General features: G+C 39.7%; 1 protein-coding gene across 2 annotated transcripts; it reads right to left on the bottom strand.

Moving 5' to 3' along the window:
* Positions 1–560: 560 nt before the first annotated feature.
* SFXN3 (sideroflexin 3) lies at positions 561–22,809 on the bottom strand. Of its 2 annotated transcripts, none has more exons than XM_072130920.1 (11): positions 22,661–22,809; positions 16,592–16,758; positions 13,570–13,740; positions 11,717–11,815; positions 11,270–11,345; positions 9,664–9,749; positions 8,552–8,679; positions 7,729–7,778; positions 6,449–6,498; positions 5,189–5,236; positions 561–4,567 (listed from the first exon to the last, which is right to left on the bottom strand). In XM_072130920.1, exons 2-11 carry the CDS (start codon positions 16,753–16,755, stop codon positions 4,471–4,473), a joined length of 969 nt encoding a protein of 322 aa, XP_071987021.1. In that variant the 5' UTR covers positions 16,756–16,758; positions 22,661–22,809; the 3' UTR covers positions 561–4,470. The 2 variants fall into 2 exon arrangements, with proteins under 2 accessions (XP_071987021.1, XP_071987022.1); XM_072130921.1 differs by lacking the exon at positions 22,661–22,809 and adding an exon at positions 17,962–17,980.
* Between the last annotated feature and the right edge of the window lie 1,196 nt (positions 22,810–24,005).

The following is a 24,005-nucleotide window of genomic DNA, read 5'->3' as shown; positions in this document are numbered from 1 at the left end:
ACTGAGAAAAAAAACACACTGGAGACTGCAATTAGGACGGACTGAAGGAGTGAGAAACAGGAAGCTGTGTGGAAATGCAACGTGCAGCATGTGGATAACAGGAGGCAAAGACACAGGTACATATACATGCAGAGACATGTCCTATGAAAGAGATGTATTGAAAAGTGGCCAACCCCTTTAATGCAAAGTAGACTGGTTTTGTCAAGCTGCAGAGAAAAAGCAACATGCACTTAAATCCACAGATTCCGCATGTATTAAAGGGCATAATCTGTGTTGCAAAGCTCAATTGCAAATTGTGACACAGAATTTTGGTGCTTTGTAAACCTTCCTCTATAACTTTCTGTTTTTTCCCTGCACTGATGATAGAGGTAAAGACAGATCTCTGTGAGCTTTATCACGTGTGAAAAGAAAGTTCCAACAGTAGCAGAAGCCCAGATGTAAACAGCAACTTATCTTTTCTGATAACAAGGTAACAACTCGTGGAAAAAAAATTCATGGAAACAATCAGCATTTATTTTACATGTAATCATATTTTTTATTCGGAAAGAAAACAAGTATCAGAAATCTTTGTAGGCTTTATTTAAGGCAGTCCGCTAAACACAAGAATTTACAATGTCCACTTTTTGACCTATTAACTAGTCCTGCATAGACCTCTGTTGTACAGATTTTTCTCAGTAGCTAGTAAGGGTTTAATAGATATGAAATCTCCTAGTAAAACTGGGTCAGTTCAAGGCAGAATTTACAATAAAAACTAATTTTCCTACCCAATCACTAACGCTTTGTCGAATGCTATGATGATGAAATAGGAATTTAAAGAAGACACCAGAATTTTACCCCTCATACCTGTAATACCTGCTGGTAAAGGGTTAAACGTCCTCTCCATATCACCTAAAATAATCTGTCACTGAGGCACTGTACCTTAATTACAGCCATTTTTTATGATATGTAAATGAGTAGACAAGAGTCAATTTCTGAAGAAAAGAGTCATGTTTTCTCCAGGATGCCATGCCTCCTTTTGATTGTCAGCTCAGTGTTTCTTCAAATATTGGCCTGAGCAGACAGGAAGTCCCTGTCCACTTCCTGTCCTTACCAGAATGTTGTCCCTTTCACCAGATGGTGTATTTAGCAGTGAGTACTGTGGTGGAAACTGCAGATCTTCTCACCATTTAAAAAAAAAAACCCTATGTGGGCGGAGCCATATAGACAAAGGCATAGACAAAAAAGTTTGGTAAACAGCTTTACTGGTGGGAGAAGACAGATTTAAGCTGGGCCTTCTGCTCTGCACTTTTCAACAAAGGCAAAGTTAGATGTATGAGTAAGGTTTATTGTCCCTGTTCATGACAGGTTCCCTTTAATTCTGTCACAATATTAATTTGGGGAAAATTAACATGAATGTTGTAAATGATAGAACGTTGTTAGCATGTGACCATTTAGAACTCAAATCGTTGGATCTTGTCCAGTTTAGCTGCTCCATAGAAGTGGATTACCAGTGCTCTAGCCTTCAGTCATTGGTATGGATGGGCCAAAGATGGGGGTCCTTCATCAGAAGTTAATATCCGCTCTCCAATGACACTGCATTAACTGAATGGTCTCCTTCTATGGCTTCAATGTGATCTAGTATTAGATAAACCACTCTGAAAATGCAGAGGGATCAGATCACTTCCAGTTAGGGTTCCTAAAATTCTTTGGATAACTTATGAAAGTTCTGTATAGCAAAACTATGGGTCACTTAGAGAAGGTATAGTAACCATTTACATGACTAACATTTAATACAGCAATTACTTGGTAATGGGAATAGCACCACAATTTGGAGATATCTATTTCCTCAGTGAAATCTGATGATCTTATGTAAATATGTGATGTATGGGGGAGATTTATCAGAAGTGTCTGAGGTAAAAGCGTTCAAGTTGCTCATGAGAACCAATCAGAGCTCAGCTTTCATTTTATAAACAGCTATGGGGAGATCAAAGATAAGCAGTGATTGGTTGCCTGAATGGGCAACTCAGACACTTCTGATAAATCTCGCCCAAATAATTTGTGTCAATCACTTCCCCTTTTACAATGGAAATTTCCATGTCTGACCCAATAAAGGCTTGGGTTATATAACAGACAGATAACATAACACTATACAGCACATATATAGATCTGTATAACTAATAATATAGAAAGCACATTTAGAGTATACGAAACAATTATGCTTTTGATTACGTTGAAGGGGTGAATAATCTAGGAGTTGTTAAACCTTTTATACTCACTTTCCAATCCCATTCTGCTTCCGCTGTCAGCGGTGCTTGAGAAATGGCAATACTGCACAAAATGCATCATCTTCAGACAATAAAGATGTTTATTTCATGATATAATAAATTGGGAACATTTCAGTAATTTTGATAATACTTCTGTAGACAGTGTTAGGTATTGGCTCTGGAGATAAGCGTATTCATACCCTTGTGTGTGTTGTTGGTAGCAGCAGGACTGTGAAAAATGCATTTATATTCAAGACTAGTAGCTGGATTCAGAGCTCTCTGGTTTACTGGCGTGTGAGATCTCTCCAATATACTGGTTCACAGCCCCTCCCCCTGAGTAACTGCTGTAGGATTCAAACAGAAGCTGCTACAGCAGGGGGTGGGGCTGTACAGCAGTACCATGAAGGAGGCCTCACATGCTAGTGCAATAAAAAGTGTTCTGCATCTAGCTATTAACAACAACACACAAAGATATGGTTAAACAAATCTCCAGGGCCAATCACGGGCAGATTAAATTGCCCTGGGCCTTGGGCTGTACAAACATCATAGCCCCAACAAGTCTGCATTTCACTTCCCACAAATGGCACTATCAAGCTTCTTGGAGAATGGACAATCCGTCCCTTCTCCCTGCTTTCAATTTGCGGTTTCAGAATCTTTGGAGGACCTTCAAAGGTCCTGAAAGGGCTCTTGTGAAGATCTGTATCGAGAGCATGAAAAGATCTATAAGGATTTCATTGGTAAAGGCCCTTCTCAGTATATAATTTGGTAGGTGATTTTGGTGGCCATGAGCCCCCTAGAAGGCTGGGGTTCCAGGCTACTGCCCGAACCACCTATATTATAATCCACTACAGGGGCCAATACCTAACACTGTCTGCTGCATTGCATGGTCAAAACTGCTGACAGATTTCTTTTATAGATATTAGTAGAATTTAAACTTTAATTCATGGTATTTTAATTTTTTCAGTTCCCATTTGGATCCACTGTTGGGTGGTTATTGGTTTGATAGTCATGGGATCTACAGTATGTTCCCTTATTAGACTTGTACTCTTCATTTATAAAGTGATATAGCAATCACTGCCTGAAGCTGCTAGGAAGTATCACTGACATGGTCATTGATTCATTTAGTGTTCACCTATTGGGCTGACTGGGAACCAAAAATGCACCGGAATCTGAATTTAAAGGGGTTGTCCACTTTCAGCTAACAATTTATATTGTTTGTATAAGGAAAAGTTATACAATTTTCCAATATACTTTCTGTTGTTCTACTGTTTTCTAGATCTCTGCTTGCTTTGCTTCTATAGACTACTTCTTTACTACCAGTGGATATAATCTGTCCATGGTCATGTGATAGACATGCAGATGCACAAGCTGTAAGTATCACACAACTCCTATTTCTCTCAGTGATAATAACGGCTCATGTCCATCACATCACATGGACAGATTATTACCACTGTAAGTAAATAGAGAAGCTTTCTATAGTAGTACAGCAAGCAGAGATCTAGAAAACCATGAGCAATTGACACAAAAAGTATATAAAAAATTGTATAACTTTTCATTACACAAATTATATCAATTATTTACTGCAAGTGTCCAAGCCCTTTAAGAGAAAGCATGGATAATTATGCTCCCAAAAAAACTTTAATATGTGTTTTTCTGCTTCAGCAGAAAACCTCAGTATGGACATCATCTTGGCGGAATTGTATAAAAAGATATATTAATCTCTCCAGGGCCAATCCCTGACCTGACTACTGAAGCGAGGGATCTAAGCAGATATCACATGCAGATAGCCGTGGGAAGTGCTAGAGAGCTGATGCGGCCATGGAAGCCTGGAACATCCTCTGGAGAGGTAAGTCTTTATTCTATTTCCCCTAAATGTTATCCATACATAAGAAGACAATAGATTTTCTAGCAAACATAACATTTACTAATGATCTGTTCCGTCCTGTTTAATGAACGCCATATATTCATAGTCCTCTTCTCACAATGACTATAGTATAACCTATTAATCTTTGCCCCAGGCCATGTCACTAATAATCGGAATGTATTTTACTCACCACGATAACACCAAACCAAAAGGAACATTACATTGTGTCTGGTTATACCTGAGAAGACTGGGATACACCCTCTTAGAGGAATACAATGTGTAGTAGCAGCTTGTCGAGTCAATTGTAGCAACACAAGGTTCATAGAGGGTCAGCTCAGTATGGAGACACTGGGACGTCCATGTCTAGAGTCCTTTGTTGAAATATACAATCTCCGTCTTGGGGCTCTTCGCAAGGATGCGATCGCGGACCTCCGGCTCCAGACTGGACACTTTCATTGAGCTGAAGGATAGATAGCAAAGACGGATTGAAACAACGGGCCACATTTACTAAAGACCCTGTACCTGTTTTCTGTCGGACTTTGTGTCACAGCTGCACTATTTCCGATGCAACACTAATTTAATAATAATTCCTGTATTTGTGTAGCGCTGCACAGATTTTGCCAAATTGGTCCTTGTACCCATGGGGCTCACAATCTAATCAACCTACCAGTATGTTCCGGAGTGTTGGAGGAAACCAGAGGACCCGGAAGAAACCCACGCAAATACGGAGAATACATACAAACTCTTTGCAAATGTTGACCCTTGGACTTGAACCCAGGTCCCCAGCGCAGCAAGTGGTGTGCTAACCACTAAGCCACCCTTAGTATCATGCAAAGCCCGACAGAAGTGTGTTGCATGCCCCATGTTAAAGGTGCACCAACAAAAAGTGGTGCACTCTGTCTGGGCAGTGCAGGGGGCGCCAGATTATCTTAAAAGTAATTTAAGGTAAGAGTGTGAAAAGAATGAAATAAAAACAATTAGACAATAAACATATTGTATATACAGACATGGCACAGATCATTGCTCCCCAGATAAAAGCTTAGGAGCTATATAGGAGTCGGGTTTACAGAATATTTCCTACCTTTTCTGAGGGAACAGTGCACAACATAGTGGAGTTGCAAACACCAGGCTAAAATTAGAGAAGAACATGAGGTTTATACCAATGGAGTAGATATTCACAAGCACAACTTTCTACAGGTCTTATCATATAAAATCTAGTGGTTTTACATGTTTATCTTTTTTATATTCATGGAAATCAAGGTTCTTTGTGAAATAACAATTCAGGGACGTATGCAGTTAACTCCACCAGAAGACCACATCAAAAGCACACCACTAGAGGGAAGTTATTCTTTAATTTTTCATCCCCCATCACTTGGAAAACCCTCTACCATCACTTGCTATACCCCTACACCTGGTGAGCAGTATTCATATTCATTTATTTTAGGAAGAGTAAAATTCCCACAAAATCTTTTTATTTAATAAAATAAAGGAAACATCACACATCAAAATACCCCAGCATGTAATTGATGAGAGGGGCCTATCTTTTAGGCTACTTCTGCATGACTTTCATCCCATTGAAAAAAAGTTGCCATGATCCAACATGGCAGCTTTCAAGATGGCAGCCTCATTATTTGTACAGGCGGTCCCCTATCTAAGGACACTTGACTTACAGACGACCCCTAGTTACAGACGGACCCCTCTGCCCACTGTGACCTCTGGTGAAGCTCTTCTTAGTAGTATAGGGTTTTATAGTGTAGATATGTCATGTTTCCATTTTGCTTCCTCAACGGGACACATTTACTTATCCGGTCCGGTCGCGATCCCGCGGTGCGTTGTCCGACGAGGATTCGGGTCTGCCGCGATTCACTAAGATCACATATTCACATATCCTGCATTTGTCGCTGCTGCGCCGAGGTCCGCCGAAGTTTACCTTCTTCTTCTCGATGCATGTAAGTGCTGATTTTGCAACACAATTCGTTTTTTAAATTCCCCGGTTTTTCCGACGGCTACGCCCCCCTGTCACGTGCAAGCCAACAACAATGCACCACAATCCCATAGTGTGCGCCAAAAACCCGGGGGAATTCGGCGCAAATAGGAAATATTCAGGAAACCCGACGAAAGTGCGCCGTTCGGACCCTTAGTAAATGAGCCCCAAAGTGTCCTGGGTCTTTTTACTCACCCTGTATTTTTCAGGATGTGGCATTGTTTTCTGTATCATTGAACAGTTCATGCATACAAGTGCATCAACCACAGTTATAAAGGATACAAAGGATAATATTCCGAACATATCTAATGTATTTTTTGGAATTGATTAGATATTAAAAATAAGTAACAAGCATACCAAAATCCAACCAGGCCAACTTGTAATGGTGCATTCATCCATGGGTAGCGCTGGAATGCAAGAATATAACAATAATTTACAAAGAAATTAATCTTAACTGACCACTATAAACATATACTATTGAGAACCTGATAAATATGGAATTTACAAACATAAAATTACATACAGACTGCCCTGAAAAAATAGAGATTAAAGGGGTATTCCGGGAATATGAACGTCTGATACAAAAACCCATGATGCTATAAGTAAATGAATGTAACAAAACTTAATGTCATTAGTTACAAAATGGAGCTTAAAGGGGACCTACCACCACGATTCTACCTATAAAGGTAGAACGGGGGGTAGGTGGATAAATGGGACGTAAGGATAGCCCTTTTTGGGCTAATACTTACGTCCCGGCTATCCTTTTGTAAACTTTAATCAGTTGATATGCTAATTTATTTAAGCGGCTACTGGGGCGTGGAGTAGCCGCGACTCGTAGCCTCATGTCCGGCTACTCCACGCCCCAGTAGCCGCTTAATTAAATTAGCATATCAACTGATTAAAGTTTACAAAAGGATAGCCGGGACGTAAGGATTAGCCCAAAAAGGGCTATCCTTACGTCCCATTCATCCACCTACCACCCGTTCTACCTTTATAGGTAGAATCGTGGTGGTAGGTCCCCTTTAAATAGTTTGATTTTATGATTCACAAAATTTTATGGCCTCTCTAAAGTTATCACCAAGATGGCCGCCACTGGAGACTACAAGTCCCAAGATCCTTTAGTTCTCAGTAACTCCTCCTCCCTCTTATGCTCTGCTATGATGTAACAGGTTTTCTTGCGCTGTTACCATAGTAATGATATTTAACTGCCATCACCAAAACACTGGCCATACTGGATGCACTGCAACCAACCGACTACAGCCAAACATAGTGGTGATCACATGACCTGCCCAGGCAGGTGCAGGACATGTGACCAGTGGCCATCTTCTGTCCTGTGTATGCTCTGCAACGGACCGCACGGAGGAAATTAACGGACTGATTAAAGGGCCAGTAGCATTTTAATTCTTCATTACATTAGATGTCCACAGCATTTTCTGCTAACGGAGCAAAATTACACATCAGCTTATATTTTAAGGACCCATTTGTATATAAATTATGCTGATTCCTGGAATACCCCTTTAAGTGTTAGTTATATCATGGGATTTTACTGCATTGTCTAAATGTGCAGTGTGGGAATTTATCTTATGACAACTTACTAATATGTTTCCAGGAATACACACGTTGTATTTGTACTGTACCTTAAGAAACGCTCTTTTCTCTAATATGTTCATTATTACTGGAGGAATGGCTAAGGAAATGAAAAAAAAGAAAATGAACACTAATTAATTGTTTAAATAATGTAAAATATAGAAAACTTAAAGGGGCTGGCCATTCGTTTACACAAGTTGCCCATGTGCTTTTACTGCCTTGTGGATAATCCCTGAATGTTCATCAAGTTATTCGTCAGTTCTACTACTTACTTTAGTGCTGTGTGCAGATGCTCCATGATTCTTTGTTTAAATCTCTGAGCTCTCCTGAATATGTCAGTATTACTGACATACTGTCTATCTACATACTGTATTACTGTCTTTGTTAGTGAGGATGGACAGTGAAAAGAAAGACACAGAGGGTGACGCCATGAGGACGGGCTGGAGCAGTTAGAGAGAAGAAGCTGTGTATATATATGTAGAGGGCCGCATCGTGAGAACAGGAAAAGGATGAAGCTCTCAAAGCAGGCAAAGATGCAGGTACATATACATGCACAGACATGTCTAATGGAACAGATTAATTGAAAAGTGTTCAACATATTGTAGTGACTGTACCTGGCAGGAATTTTTATATTTGTGCAAATCCCTTTGGTAATCTATGACCTTTCCAATAGATTACTCCTTTTATTTGCTAAGAATTACTCTGCATGGAACGGTACAACATGTAAAAGTCCCAATTATCACAGTTAAAAATCAATTATTCCATGAAATGCCAAAAACTACTGAATGTGACCTCAAACAAAAGGAGAAAATCTTCTGAAAAAATATAGTGAACAAGGTGCTGCCCTCCTACTATAAGAGATTGTTATCTTACCCATAGCAGGTGCCGCCATGCCGATCCGGGATACCACCACCTGGGCAATGGCCTGCTGGGCAGCTTTTGTAGACTCTCCCAGTCTGTTCCCATTCTCATCTGTAATGGGGATTCCAAGCTTCAGTTCTCTGCATGAAACATCAGATGTAGTCAGGTTATACAAAAAAGATGGAACATATTAAAAATCAAGGAGAGAGATGCAGATGTCTTCTGAATTCCATGGTTTCTTAAGAAAACATACTTGTCACATGATTTCCTGCTGATGTACATACTAATTACACACATACCAACTTTTTATTGCTAATTTATAGAAAATCTTCCATCAAAATCCATCATGATAAACCAAGGACAATCTATTCTACTTATCTTTGTTATCCATGGCCTTCTTCCTTCTAAAATCAACTTTTAAAATTATGATAACAAGACTGAGGGGCTCTGGTGGGTGTTTCCAGAGCCCCTCTCTGTAAGTGCCCCTGCTTTATCATGCTGGATTTGATGGGAGATTTCCTTTAAGGTATCCGATTGTTGCTACCAACTTATCCAAGAAGCCCAACGTTTTGGTTCCAGTTTGCAATAACCCGACTCCTTTTGGGCAAGTTAAATTTACCAGAATTTTTACGTAAAATTTAGGACAATTCACGACTGCTGGCAACTTGTTTTTTGTTATCCACTTTAGTTTCCTTTATTGGTGAATACCTCCATAGCTGCGGGCAGAGGAGTTGCTATGAAGTCCAACAACAAAGGACACCTATACTATCTCCATTCACTTGTAACCTACATTTGTAGAGTCATTAATAAAACCTATTTCATAATATAACTTGCTATGTATTCATTAACATGTTGGGATTTTTGGGAATATTCTCTGGCTGTACAGAGCATGCTCTGAAGTGAAGGGTACAAAAGCTGCAGTACCGCACACAACCTGTAGACAGTTTTAGTAGAAAGCAGCTTTGTGTAAATACATTTAAAGGGATTATACAGAATTAAAGATGCATGGATGGTTTATTTTCATTGCCATCCAGTCCATTGAGGACCTACTTGGCAAGCTTGGTGCAGCGCTGCGGAATCTGTAGGTGCTATATAAACAAAGAACTATTATTGTTATTACTCACCGTTGTCTCATAAGGGGGATGTTGATGCAGTTGGCTGCAGCTACAGCAGCAAAGGGCACAAAGCGCCCAACTAATGAAGGAAGATGCTAAAATACAAAAATATACAGAGAGAGAAATATTACTAAAACCAATGTGTAAAATCAGGTGACAAAATTGTTATGTAGAAGTCTTCATTGCCTTTATATATGCATATGTATGTCTAAAACAAATCAAGACATATTGGGCCCTTCAGTACATAAACCCTTGACTTAGCTCATACATATACCATCTCTTATTAAAGGACACCTACCATCAGGATGAATGATTGTAAACCAAGCACTCTGACATATAGTATTGGTGTGTGGCCCCCTCTAGCAGGATCTGCTCTTCTTTTAGCTTCTTATGGCCTGTTTTTTTAAAGGCTTTTAAAATAATGTAAATGAGTCTAAGGTGCTCCAAACTCTATAGGTATTAATAGAGTCTGGAGCCCCTGAGGCACATTTGCATTTAATCCTTTCATCCTAGTGGTAGGTTTCCTTTAAACTTCAATTTCTAATTAAATCAATTACAATTACAATGTTGCAGCGTGATATCTAAACCCTTGACAGATCGCCAGTCACATCCACTGTGTGGTTGGACATATGCTCATCATGTTACACGATGTTAAGAAATCATATTGTGTCGAAAAAACTGATCATATTTATGCAAATATGGTGTCCATGAGAATTGGATAGGTCTGCATCACACTAGTGGGGTCTTCATCCTGCTCCTCCTTGGTTCCCAAACCAGGTGAACTTGAATCCCACCACTCTATGGACCATTCCCGGTCTCTGGGACCCAACACAGTTGCGCGAGATTCATTATGGATAAACCCGCCCCTGATGTTGATATGACAAATCAATGTGTAAAGCGCTGTGAAATTTGCTGGCACTATATAAATAAATATTATTGTCATGCTTTGTGCAGCGCTGCGTAATCTCTAGGCGCTATATAAAATAAAGAATTATTATTATCATTTTTATTATTATGTTATTATAATCCACCAATTTCTATAGCCATCATTTTTAATAAACCCTATGATTTATGATCAATCCTTAGCCCCTCAACATTAACAAGATCACAAATTGCCCCCCCTGTCTAAACCCATGATGATCGTTCCCACCACTTCAATCAATGGATTATTAGTGGAATCCATACCACATCCTTGAAAATGAGAGATACTATTTGTAATGTTGGTCAAGAGATAAGAACACCCTTAACAATAGAATGGGATATGTATGTATGTATATATGTATATATGTAGCTGTTACATTGTCTCACCATCTCCCCTTTCCCTTGCTCCCTCAAAACTTGTGCATTGAAAAGGAAGGGCTCACTGCTGAGTGCTGAGGAAGCAAGGGGAGGGTGAGACAGTGTAACAGCTTGTAAAGCAAGAGCAAAGATGGGCTAGGCTAGCCCCTAAGACTTATTAGCATAATTTTAAAAGTTGATTTTAGTAAGGATAACAAATATAAGAAGATTATCCAGTAACCTGGTTTATGATGTTGGATTTTTATGGTAGATTTCCTTATTAGTGACTTTTACTGTAAAAATTGGGAAATCAGCAAGAATGATGTATAATATTTACCTTGGTCAATGACTTGAGTCCTAGAGCAGTGACAACAGCACCGGTAGTTGCACTTATGTAGGCTGTACCCAGCTGGCTGCAACATAGAACATTTTATAGAGTATCCAGCTCACATTTATCTCAATGTAAACATTTCAACCAAAGTCATTTAATCAGAAAATCTGTAGTGTATACAGTAGCACACCAGTCCTCGTCATAGCACTAAAGAAAGGGACCTGCTTTAATACTACTCAAGTGGACAGAACAAGCCGCTCTAGTGGTCAGTGGGAAACATTTTTAAAAATTCAGCATTTTTAATATTTCTTGAAATATGGAAAGTAATAAATAATGCACCAAATGAAAGAATTGAAATTTATTGAAAACTGGAATATTTTGTAGACACTTTATTTTTTAAGTTGTAAAATAATAAGCATAGAGTAAACTAAAAGGAATAAAAGTGAAATGTACCTGTTAGTGATAGGGGCATCTCCGCTTCTGTTGGTGTAGTTAACTATGGCGTTAAAAGACTGATTGATCCACTGCCAAAATACAACAGCCGGGGTCGTTCTATAAGCAAGAGGGGTTATAAAGAGTTAATCTATCTATATACTTACACAAAAATGTTTAATTGAATAGTGTTCTAGTTGTAAAGTAAAAGGGTTGTACCCAAATTAACATTTTATCCCCAAACCCCAGGATAGGGTTAACATTGTGGTGGGATCCCCACCGATTACAAGACCAGGACCCCCTGTGACAAGTAGAACAGGGGTACTGTTCTCACTAATGGGTGAAGTGTCAGAATGGGCAGGCATCTTGCCACTCGATTTAATAGTATAGGAATGACGGAAATTGTTGAGCACACCGCTCTGGTATCTCCAGCATTCCTTTTCACTATCTAACTGATGCCGGAGATACCAGCCCACAATGCTTGGCTATTTCCAAAACCCACACCACCCATAAGTAAGAATGGGATCCTTGTTCTCTGAACCAGTGGGATTCCCGTTCTTGTGATCAGTGGGAATCCCAGAAGTCCAGCCCTCCCGGATCAGCTTGGATAGGGGATACCTTGTTGACTTGATACAAACCCTTTACGTCCTGTGACAAATCAACAACATATGAATTCCAGCTGCCAGACACCTCTGGCAGTGGCTTCTCTACATGCTGTTCGATCCTTCTCCTTATTTTTGAGGAAGAGATGGACCCATTCAGAATAGATGGCAGGATACAGTATAAGCAACATTCATACAATGTGTGGCCAATGGTCTGGGAAAGATCCAGTTCTTTAATGGGGTCCAATTTTATACTTTGCATTGCAACCCCCTCTTTCCAAGTTGTCATAAATATCCCAACATTTTTACACTATTATACTAAATACCAGATTCCTTTGCTTTTATATGACTGAAAGAATGTGAAACATGCAAAGTATAGCTTGAATAATTGAGTACATGCCAAAATGTCTTCTGTGTTTGAGCTGCATCTATAAAAACGTTAAATACAAAGTCAATGACTCAGAGGTAACTTCCTGCCTACAATTTCTCCTTTTCCTCTCTTGATTTAGGAATGTAGAGTAAATGTACAGACATGATATACCGTATATACTCGAGTATAAGCTCACCGCAGCTTATACTCAAGTCAAGAAAAACAAACAGTGTACTCACCTTCCGACGCCCCTGGCAGGTCCTCTTCTATACAGCGATTGCTCCGGCATCGGCTCAGTATCCCCACGCCGTCTATTGCAGGGATCTTGCAGACTTTATACTACAGGGCGCAGGCAGGCTATATACTACAGGGCCAGGCAGGCTATATACTACTGGGGGCTGATGGCTATATACTACAGGGGACTGGCTGGCTATATAGTACAGGGGCTGGCTGGCTATATATTACAGGGCGCTGGCAGGCTATATACTACAGGGAGCTGACTATATACTGGGAGACTGTGACCAATGCATTTCCCATCCTTGGCTTATACTCGAGTCCAGTTTCCAGTTTTTTGTGTTTAAATTAGGGGTTTAGGCTTATACTCGGGTCAGCTTATACTCGGGTCAGATACGGTAACTTGTCAGATATAGAGCTAGAACAACAAAGGGCAATAGTCATCTTCAGAGATGGTTATCCACTAGTGGAACTCTTTGACCCTATTCGATGACACCTGGTGGCCATTAGTGACCCATTCCAATTCTATCTATACATAGTACATTTTCCTGCAAAACTTGTCTCATCTGGGACTTCTATGGATGGATGTCTTACTGCTCCTTTCAGAAGACAACCTGATCTTCCCTAGATACAATACATATATGTTGTATAGATGGATGGAGACATGCCTGTAAAATGTCAGCATGCAGCCAGTGATTGTCATGTTCATGGGCACCTGTGCCGACATCCGTCCTATCAGAACCATCTTCTCTCCCGTATCTGGGTGGAATGCGGAATCGTAGATGTATTTGGCTTTCCATAGCTTATCTTCAGTGAGTCCCGGAGTTCTAATTCCGTTCCTGTGATTTATAAGAAGTTTAATATTTGTTAACAAGAAAAATTTAATACAGAATGAATCATTGAACAATCCAGATAAATCTGCACATTTCTCACTAATGAGTTTATTAAAGCTCTAAACATCTGTAGCAGGAGACACCTGGACAGATTTTAGTGAGTATTTCATTATCAGATCTGTAGTTACTGTGACTATTATGTTGCAGAATTATTGTAGATTTTCTCTGAGCAAATTGGGACCAAAACAATTAATTATAAACATATCTGTAGAAAAATTCACGGTAACAAAAAAACCCACCATGGTACAGATTTACTAAAGACCCTGCGCAAGTTTTCTGTCGGACTTTGCACCTTCTTTTATGTGCAAACTGCCTGCACAGGTATTTAACAAGTGTCTGCACCACATTTGTGTCACACGTGACCCTTTTGTGCACTGAAGTGGGCGTTCCGGTGCACATTCAGACCGTGCACCACATTCATCACGCACACAAGTGTGTTGCATGCCCCATGTTAATAGTGCACCAAAAATGGTTTGTGCACTCTGGCGGAGCAGAGCAGAGGGCACCAGATGTATGAAGAATGGCGCCCTCTACACACTACACAGGCAAACTGCACTATATGTGCACTGTTCTTAGGAAATGTGCCCCCATATCTATACCATATCTGCACTTACCCTTGAGCTAACATGCTATATAACACGTGGCAAAACTACAAAAATGAATAGCTTATAGTTCAGATTTATTAATAATGGCAGGGGTTCTCTAACATGCCCCCACCTGCATAATAATCAACCTCTTAACGGATATGCAAAAGAGAAAACATGGCGGCATCACTTTTGCAACCGGGAAAACATGACCTGCTGGGCTCTTTGCGCACTGTAACAGCCTGTGAATGCAGCATGGAGGGGCACTGGTAACACCCCCAGGAGTCATTCAAGTTAATTAGCATAGTTTTCAAAGTTGATTTTAGAAGGAAAGAGGCCACGAATAACAAATATAAGAAGATTACCACAGTCACAGTGCTTGATTTTTTTTGGTAGCCTATCGTGCCCCAATTTTTTTTACTCTTTCAATAAAAACTGTTGAAACTAAGGGGGGGGGGGTCTTAAAACCACCATCTAAGTGCCCTGTGAAGCTGTCAGTCTTGTCTCCTACTCTTTTAATCACAACAAAAGACCCAGCTTCTGCCATATGGGTGAGCTCACCATGGCCATACATTTAAACGCCATTAACAAAACACCATGTAATACTACATTTCCCCTGCAGTGGGCGTTATAAAGAAAACATGGTGAAAACCAGGAATCTCTTTATATGGTTATAACTTTTGAACTCTGTTACTTATCAAAGCGATAAATACTGTTTTGAATGAAATTTTGCATATTTAACATCAAAACCCCCTATATAATCAACCCATTTTCAAATCTACACCCCTCAAGCTATCACAAACAGCTTTTAGGAAGATTGTTAACCCCTTGAGATCTTCATAGTAATTGAATCAAAATGGAGGTGAAATTTAGAATGGTCAAATTGTTCCAGTTATACGTTCATTTAGCCCTAAAATTTACACATTTCCAAAAGATAAAAAAAGAAAACCCACCATACAATTTGTTATGCAATTTCTCATGAGTACAGAGACCACCCACATGTGGCCGTGATTTGTTTTTTGGGCGCACAGGGAGGCGAAGGAGCCCCCTGCAGCTGCCAGGATTTTAGTTTTCTCATTGGCCCCTTTTGTAGGCTGTACAATTATTGCTTTTTCATTATTGGGGCCATGTGATGGCAGTGATACTATATATGTGGGGTTTGTGTTATGATTTAGACTTTTTTTAAGCATTATATTTCTCTTTAGATGTTATGGAGCATTTTTAATGATTTATTAGTTTATTTTTTATTGAAAAACTTTTTTTTTACTTTTCTACTATTTCCACCATGGGACATGAACAAGCAATCATCTGATAATACTCTGCAATACTGATGCATATGCATAGGCTGACACTGTGCCTTTAAGGTGATGTCATGGACGCAATCTTTCAGGCACTGCCAGCAGGCAGCTCTGGGGTCCTGATCGGACCCCAGGGTTGCCATAGAGACGATTGGCCACCCCCTAAAATGGCGCGTGGCAATACTCCCCAAAGGCAAGTTAAATGCTGCGGTCAGCACAACCGCAGCATTAACGGGTTAAACACCCGTGATCGAAGCCCCCAGTAGATTTAGAATTGTTTTTTTCAGCAAAACTACTCAGTTCAGGGATTAAACAAGATATGTTTCTGCATCAGTGTAGCTACAGCATTCTCAAGGTATGTTTGGCGCATAATGCATAAAAGCACATGGTAGATTTCCTTTCAGCTACATTGATGTACATACTGAAAACACTCTAGCTCTTGGAACTCATAACTTAAAGGGTTTTCACAGTACTTCCATTAATACCCAACCTACATGGTAGGCAGTAACTTCGGACCATTGGAGTCAGTAAGTGATTCACATGATTGATGCGCTAGTGCACACGCTCAGCCAGCACTCCATTAACTATAAGGAATACTCAAATTAAAAAATTCTATGGGACTGCTAAAACCTGGAAGTCCATACAGGTGTCCCACCACCACCTTTACATGGGGCGCTTTGTAAATCTGTGATTCACATCAATGGCGCCCCATTGATCAGATATTTCATCACTATCTGCAACTCGAGAAAAGTTGCATTTATTTTGCCAATTTTTACACTTATTTATTGGAAAGACCTTTAAATCATGATCTGCTGAAGAAACCAGAGTTGATCAGCAATAATTTAGATCACTTACAGTATATTACATTATTATTAACAGTGACACAATATTGCTACATATATAGGTACGGTGTACCTGTAATTTTCTATAATGTTTTTGGCTTCATCAAGCACTTTCGGTCCAAGCAGAATATTGCGAGGATCTGTCACCATAAAGAAATGTCTGGCTCTTCCTTCGAACGTGCTCTGATCCCATCGAGGCTCCTTGATGTTAATATTGAAGGGAAGGTCTTCAGGCATTGTCTGCAAAAATGCAATAATTATAATAATTATTTAGTCCCCTCTTCAGTTTTACATGTTATGTTTAATTATATACATGTGCTTATATTTGTGCACTTCAGGGGCGGGTCTGTTGTGGCTGCAGTAACGGCTTCTGGACACTGCATAGACCATGGGGCTATCTCAGTATAGGGCCGGGTTATATATCTGGCAGTAGTCTCAAGTTGTATTTATAGATACTTAGGCACACGCTCAGTTACATCACTGGGGAGAACCCTTCACATAGACAGCTGTCAATCACTCTCTGTTGCCGATGTTCACTCCTCCTCCTGCTTTCAGGGGCGAGAGAAAGAAACAGAACAATGTATCTCCCTATGAGCATACAGTGGGATAATTCCAGTGGCGTAGCAGCCATAGTAGCTGCTACGGGGCCCGTGCTTCTAGGGGCCTGGGATGGACAGCAGAGAATTAATCAGTCAGTGCCATTATCCTCTCTCCACAATGCAATGGGACCCCGCCTATATCTATATATTTTGTTATATATATGTATATATGCATGTATATATTTGTATGTATTTTGTTATATTTTGTTATATATGCATGGCCAATCAAAACAGCAAGTAACTTTTTGTATATCTATATCAAAGTATATATGTTATTTATATGTATATAAGCATATATGTATATGTATATATTTTGCTATATATATGTATATATGCATGAATATATATATATGTATGTATGCATGTATGTATATGTATATATGCATGTATATATTTATTATTTATGCATAAATATATATATATATATATATATATACTTATGCTGTATCAGTGTATGTGGTGTGTATGTGTATATATACGCTGTATATACTGTATTTGTGTCTATTTGCTATATGTATGTGTATATGGTGTGTTTATTCTGCATGTATGTGTATACACGTAATTGTGTGTGTGTATACATGTATGTATGTGTGTACGAGTATATAAAAGTGAGTGTGTTGAACTTTATGGGGCACATTTACTAAGGGTTGTGCGCCACTTTTCTGTCAGGCTTTACACGATCTTTCTATTGCTAACTGCTTGTACAGGTATTTAAAGGGAACCTGTCACCAGGAGACCCATATTTAGCAGTCCCCCAGTCCCCACAGAGCATAGTACATACACTGCCAAAGTGTTTTTGTATTAAAATTTGGTTTTACAGAAAAAAAGATATGTTATATTGTACCTTTCATTAGCATCTGCTGTGTGACTAGGCAGTTGCCCAATGGGAGGGGCTGGAAAGGAGCAGTCTCCCCCCCCCCCCCACCCTTGGGAAACAGCTTCTCTATGTGGCCTTTTCAAATATATGAAAACACCCATCACTTGGCTTAGCGACGCCCCCTGCTCCTATACAGCCAATCCCGAGTGAGGGGAGTTATTCATATATTTGAAAAGGTCACATGTTTCCTAAGGGTGGGGGGGAACTGCTCCTTTCCAGCCCCTCCCATTGGGCAACTGCCTAGTCACACAGCAGATGCTAATGAAAGGTACAATATAACATATCTTTATTTCTCTTAAACCAATTTTTAATACAAAAACACTTTGGCAGTGAATGTACTATGCTCTGTGGGGACTGGGGGAGTGCTAAAAATGGGTCTCCTGGTGACAGGTTCCCTTTAAGAAGTGTCTGCACCACATTTGAGTCACATGCAACCCTTTTTGTGGCGCGGTGCACTAGTCGTCATATAACACAAACGTCTGCACGGAAGGGGTGCTCAGTGATGCAGAGTCCGAAAGAATTGTGTGGTGCAGGAAGAGCCAGATTCATGAAGAACGTGCGCCAGAAATCCTGAATCTCGCACCCCTGCACATTACACAGGTAACTGCACATAGTACACACTGCACTGTTCTTAGTTAATGTGCCCCTATGTGTGTGTATGTATAAATGTGTGTATATATGAGTGCATAAATGCATGTGATTTTATAATCATGTCTGTACAAATATGTATATATTTTTGAAGGGGAAGGGGGGACCCAATGCAGAAATCCTGCTATGGGGCCCAGACTCTCCTAGTTACCCCCCTGGGTAGGTCCTAGCCCACCAGTTGTAAGGAAATGTTAGGAATCTGCCCAACATATCCTTAAAACAGAGAACAATAATGTGGAATGAACCTAACCTCAAACTTCTTCATCAGAATGTTGTGTCTACAAGCTCAAGGGATGTAAATCCAATATAGCAATGACTCAACATTGGATTAACACTGAACTGACTTCTGAAGATGGAAATCTTCAGCTTTGCAACCATGTTTCATCTCATCCTTTGTTGTTAATCAATTTCTAAAAATAAATGATGATGAAAATCTATAATCTAGAGCTAAGAACTGGCATCCGGCTCCCTCTCCCCTGCTACAGTGACTGGGAAAGATGGCAGCAAGGGCAGCATCCGATCCAGGTTATTACCTGTCCAGATGTCATGGTCAACCTGGATTGGGGGTCAGTATAATCTATGTAAACCTTCAGTGACTGAACTAAAAGTGTGGGTTTTTAGATAGACTGTAACTCCCTCACACAAGGGTCATATACATCTGCAGAAGGCCCTGGCTTCAGTAGTGGCCATTACTGCTTCCATGACAAAGATTCAGTAGGGTGCAACACTTTTTGCTACAGTAACTTAAAAAATATAATTGTAGAGATGTATCATAATTTGCAATTAGCTAGATGAAGACAGTCTAATAGAAAGTATGTTCTGCTAACATATATGTCATTGCTATATAGATGTATATTTATATTTATATGCACAGACTAATATACACAATACATACATACGACACCTTACACACACACATATATACCAATTGCAGATACATGCATACACATATTAAAAAGGGTCAGTCACTTATCCCAAACCTTAACGGGGTAAGTATAAGACCCTAATAAGGCCACCAATATTATACCTGGACAACAGACTCAGGATTTCCTGTAATGTCCCCTGTCCTGCTGGCTTCTGGTGGATGAAGGTAGTTATCATGGAGGGGGCTTGCATACAGTAATGAGTGCACAGCCCCCTCCATCCACAAGAATTCACAGGAAGTTCAGAGTCCTAATGCACAGGACATGCGGCTACCAGGGATAAATGACAAACTTTAAGTTTGTATAAGTAAGTATAATTTGAGTGACCCTCTGAAATACCTACCCTGTTAAATTTTGGAATAAATGGCTATCCCCGAGCCGCAAGACGTCCTGTGAATTCCTCTCCAAACGCCCCTCCTATGATAAGCACTTCCATCTGCCATAAGCCAGAAGGACATGGGACGTCACAGGAAGTCACGAGTCCTGCTGCCCAGGTATCATGTGACCCAAGGTGAATGACAAACTTTAACACTGTTTAAGTATACACAACTCTGTTAGAGTTGTGTATAAGTGGCCGACCAATTTAACTCATACATCCCCAAGGTTCACCTTATAACAGCGCCAGACACAGTTCCTTCTCCCTCCCTGCAAACAGGTCAATGCAGAGAAGGGGAACTAAAAGTGCAAGTCTTATGATCTGTTCACTTCATTGGAAGGATGCACATAGTAACGTGCTGAATGGGGATGTTACAGAATAGCAATGAACTGCAAACCACCAGTGATCCACCACCACCACCACATGTTGTGCACCCCTGCTTTGAACAGAGGCTTAACTTGAAGTTAATACTTGTCTTCAGTATCAAATCTATAATGCACCACAAAAAAGCAGAGTTTTTCTCTAAATATCGTATGCGAGTTGTCAAGACCTGAATCTACAAGACTCCGACACAAGGCCAAATTCATAATTTTTTCCAGAACTCAGTTTTGTGCCAAAACCAGCCCTTTGGGACAATGCCCAGATACTTTACAATCAAACTTTCCGTTTTACAAATAGTCATCCCCCTTATAAAGTCAATTTACTGGAAGACTTTATTCTTTAACTCTTTCAGCCCTTTCTATCAAGTCAGTGATATTTTTTACTTTAGAAGAAACTGAAAGCAAAGAACAATGTAATGTATCACAGGAAAGTTTCCCGTTCGTCTGCTACATTCCAGGCCCTCGCTGTATGTCCTGTTTCCATGGCAATTGTAGGCGTGAAACTGGTAAATGGCGGCATAACTACCCGACCATTATCAAAAAAATCCTTTGTTTGTAGAATACATAAGAGATCAAAGGCAGGAAGACAATAATGTTTGCTGAGAATTAAATATACATTGTCTTATACAAATATCTCCATGCACAGACTGTATACAGTATATCATTGGTTAGTATAATACACTATATATATATATATATTGTGTCGTATCTGGTGGATTCATTGCTCAGGAAACATTTAGGAAGGGAACACTAAGTTACTGCACCGTTTTGTTCATGAAGAACTTGTTTTTTTTTCGCTCAAATTATTTTCCTCGGCAGCAGTGCCAGGACCCCACCCAAACTGCCAGGCTGCGAGCACGAAGGAATAGCTTAGTATGGAGGGTTTTGTATACTACACTGTATACACTTGTATATAGTATGTAAGTGTGTAAGGAAATACAACAGCTCTATACTGCTTATAGATTATGGATTACTTAGCTTGAAATAAAAATATAAATATGCATAAAATGAAAGTATAATATGGTAAAAACTTGTAACTAATAATAAAATAGATTTTGGGAGCTAAAGCATGAAATGTACCCAGTAATATCTGCAGCCACAAGACAATTGGAAACTATGACTCCCTGGCACCTCAGCTTAAATGCACTGATTCTACTACTATGGAAGCTCTCAGTATCATCGAGCAAATCTAAAGATATCCTAACCCCCAATAGTTACAGAAAAATACACTTCATATCCTATGAGCATGACCCTAACCAAGTCTGACTCTACCATGTCCTTTTATAAAGAAGAAAATGTTTGCATTTTAAAAAGAAATGAATACATTTGGACCGTAGAAGAATTATTTCTAATGACTGTACCATCCGTGAATCAGACTCTAAATAGCAATCTGTCACCCGAAAGTCCCACTCAGAGCACGAGATATGTTGCAAGATATATCCCTCAAGAGTGTATATCATGTTTCATGGGGAGGCTGGAAGGTGGGCCAAGGACAGATAGATACATAGATAAACAGACACATAGATAGTTACCTAGATATATACCTCAAGAGAATACAGTATTCATACAGGAAGGATTGAATAGAAGATAGATAGATAGATAGATAGATAGATAGATAGATAGATAGATAGAATAGATAGATAGATAGATAGATAGATAGATAGATAGAATACTCACACCTATTTACCTAGAAATATACCTCACGAGTACATAATATATGTCATGTAGTCTTATGTGAAGAATTAGATAGATAGATAGATAGATAGATAGATAGATAGATAGATAGATAGACAGAATACGTAGTTAGGACTAGGTAGGCAATATATATGAGATAGGATATATAGATTAATGGATAGACAGAATATAGAGATGAGACAAGACACATGTATATATAAATATTTTCTTATTTTTATATATAAATAGATAGATAGAATACTCAAAGACATTCATCTAGATATATACCTCAAGATAATACAGTATGTGTTGTGTAGTCGTAAGAGATAGATAGATAGATGACATTCACTTCTATACACACAGATGGAAAAGCGATAAAGGGGTTAAACTATCCGGCTTAATCCCCTTGTGGAGAACAATCCAAGGAATTACTGTCTCTAGGAAAGAATTAATCGAATCCTAAAATAGTACAATTGGTTTAATCACTTTCTCGCCCCATTGTTGCTGGACCCTTTACTATGTGCTGCTACACAGTAACCCTTTCAGCGCCAGCTATTCAGATTCACCGTTGCCTATAACCACAAGCACAACTCATAAAGACATTTCTGCAGAATATGTCCCAGCTAAAGCAAAAAAAAGCGGCACAGAATGGTGTATAGACTTACGCTTGTCTACGTCCTTGCTCAGAAGTCAAATGGTATATAGCATCCAGTGATAGCTGTGACCTCTCAATGACATCATACGCTTGTACTGTAAAGGGGAGGGGAGGACAAGCCTACCCTGCTACACCCAATGCTATACACCACTGCACAGATAAACACAGGGGAGGCCTGGGACTGGCCGGGGGAGGGGCAGGGGATGCACATGGGTTGGCTGTCTATGAATAACAGCCTCCCATAACTGGTTCACATGGAGAAGAGGAGCTGGCCGAGGCCGGTCACTGCCTGCTGTCATGTGAAGCACATTGTATCACATGAAGAGGCAGAATCTAATATGTGCAGGTCACAACATGGAGATACAAGAGCGAAAATATTCAGATGTAGCAAAGGTTAAAGGGGTGATCCCATCTCAGCAAATTAATCTTATTGTTTTTACGGTAAAACGTTATACAATTTTCCAATACACTTTCTGGATCTGTTTACTTCCAGTGGACAGAAATCTGACTATGATCACACAGATGCCCAACTCGTTAGCATCATAGGGGGTAATCAGAGCTGTGTACTATAATGAGCACTGTACAGATTTCTGTCCACTGGAAAAATACATAGAAGCTTTCTATAGAATGACAGCAAGCAGAGATCTAGAAAACCACGAGGAATTGGAAAATGTTATAACTTTTTATAACAGAAATACAGACGGTCCCCTACTTAAGAACACCGGACTTACAGACGACCCCTAGTTACAAACGGACCTCTGGTAATTGGTAATTTACTGTACTTTAGCCCCAGGCTACAATAAACAGCTATAACAGTTATCAAAGGTGTCCACAATTAAGATTTATTGTTACTCCTGGTTCTGATAACAACCCAACATTTTTTAAATCCAATAGTCATATAGACCCAAATAATTTTCCCTGGAGCTACAATTATAAAGTATACAGTTCTGACTTATATACAAATTCAACTTGAGAACAAACCTGCAGAACATATCTTGTACGTAACCCGGGGACTGCCTGTACCGTTAATAACATGAATTTGATGTTATGAGAATACTCTTATTTGTTGCGAAGTTGCAATACTTTAATTTGTTGCAATGTTTGTTTGCAAGTGGAAAGTGCATGGTGGTATTCTTCATTCAGGGTAAGGAGGTAATATTTAGCCTGTGTATGGAGGTATTATTCAGTCAGTGTATGTAGATTTTATTTTGTCAGTGGATAGAGGTATTATTCAATGGGGTAGATTTACCCTGCGTGATCCCTGAGGTTCGATCCCCGAGGAGAATGCACAGCTGCCGCGATTCACTACGAGCGTGCACCCGATATCCTGCATGTATTACTTCCCCGCTCAGGTC

The sequence above is a fragment of the Engystomops pustulosus genome, chromosome 11, assembly GCF_040894005.1.
Source record: "Engystomops pustulosus chromosome 11, aEngPut4.maternal, whole genome shotgun sequence".
NCBI lineage: Eukaryota > Metazoa > Chordata > Amphibia > Anura > Leptodactylidae > Engystomops > Engystomops pustulosus.
Note: the sequence above shows the minus strand (reverse complement) of the source record. Positions and strands in the feature narration are given on the sequence as shown.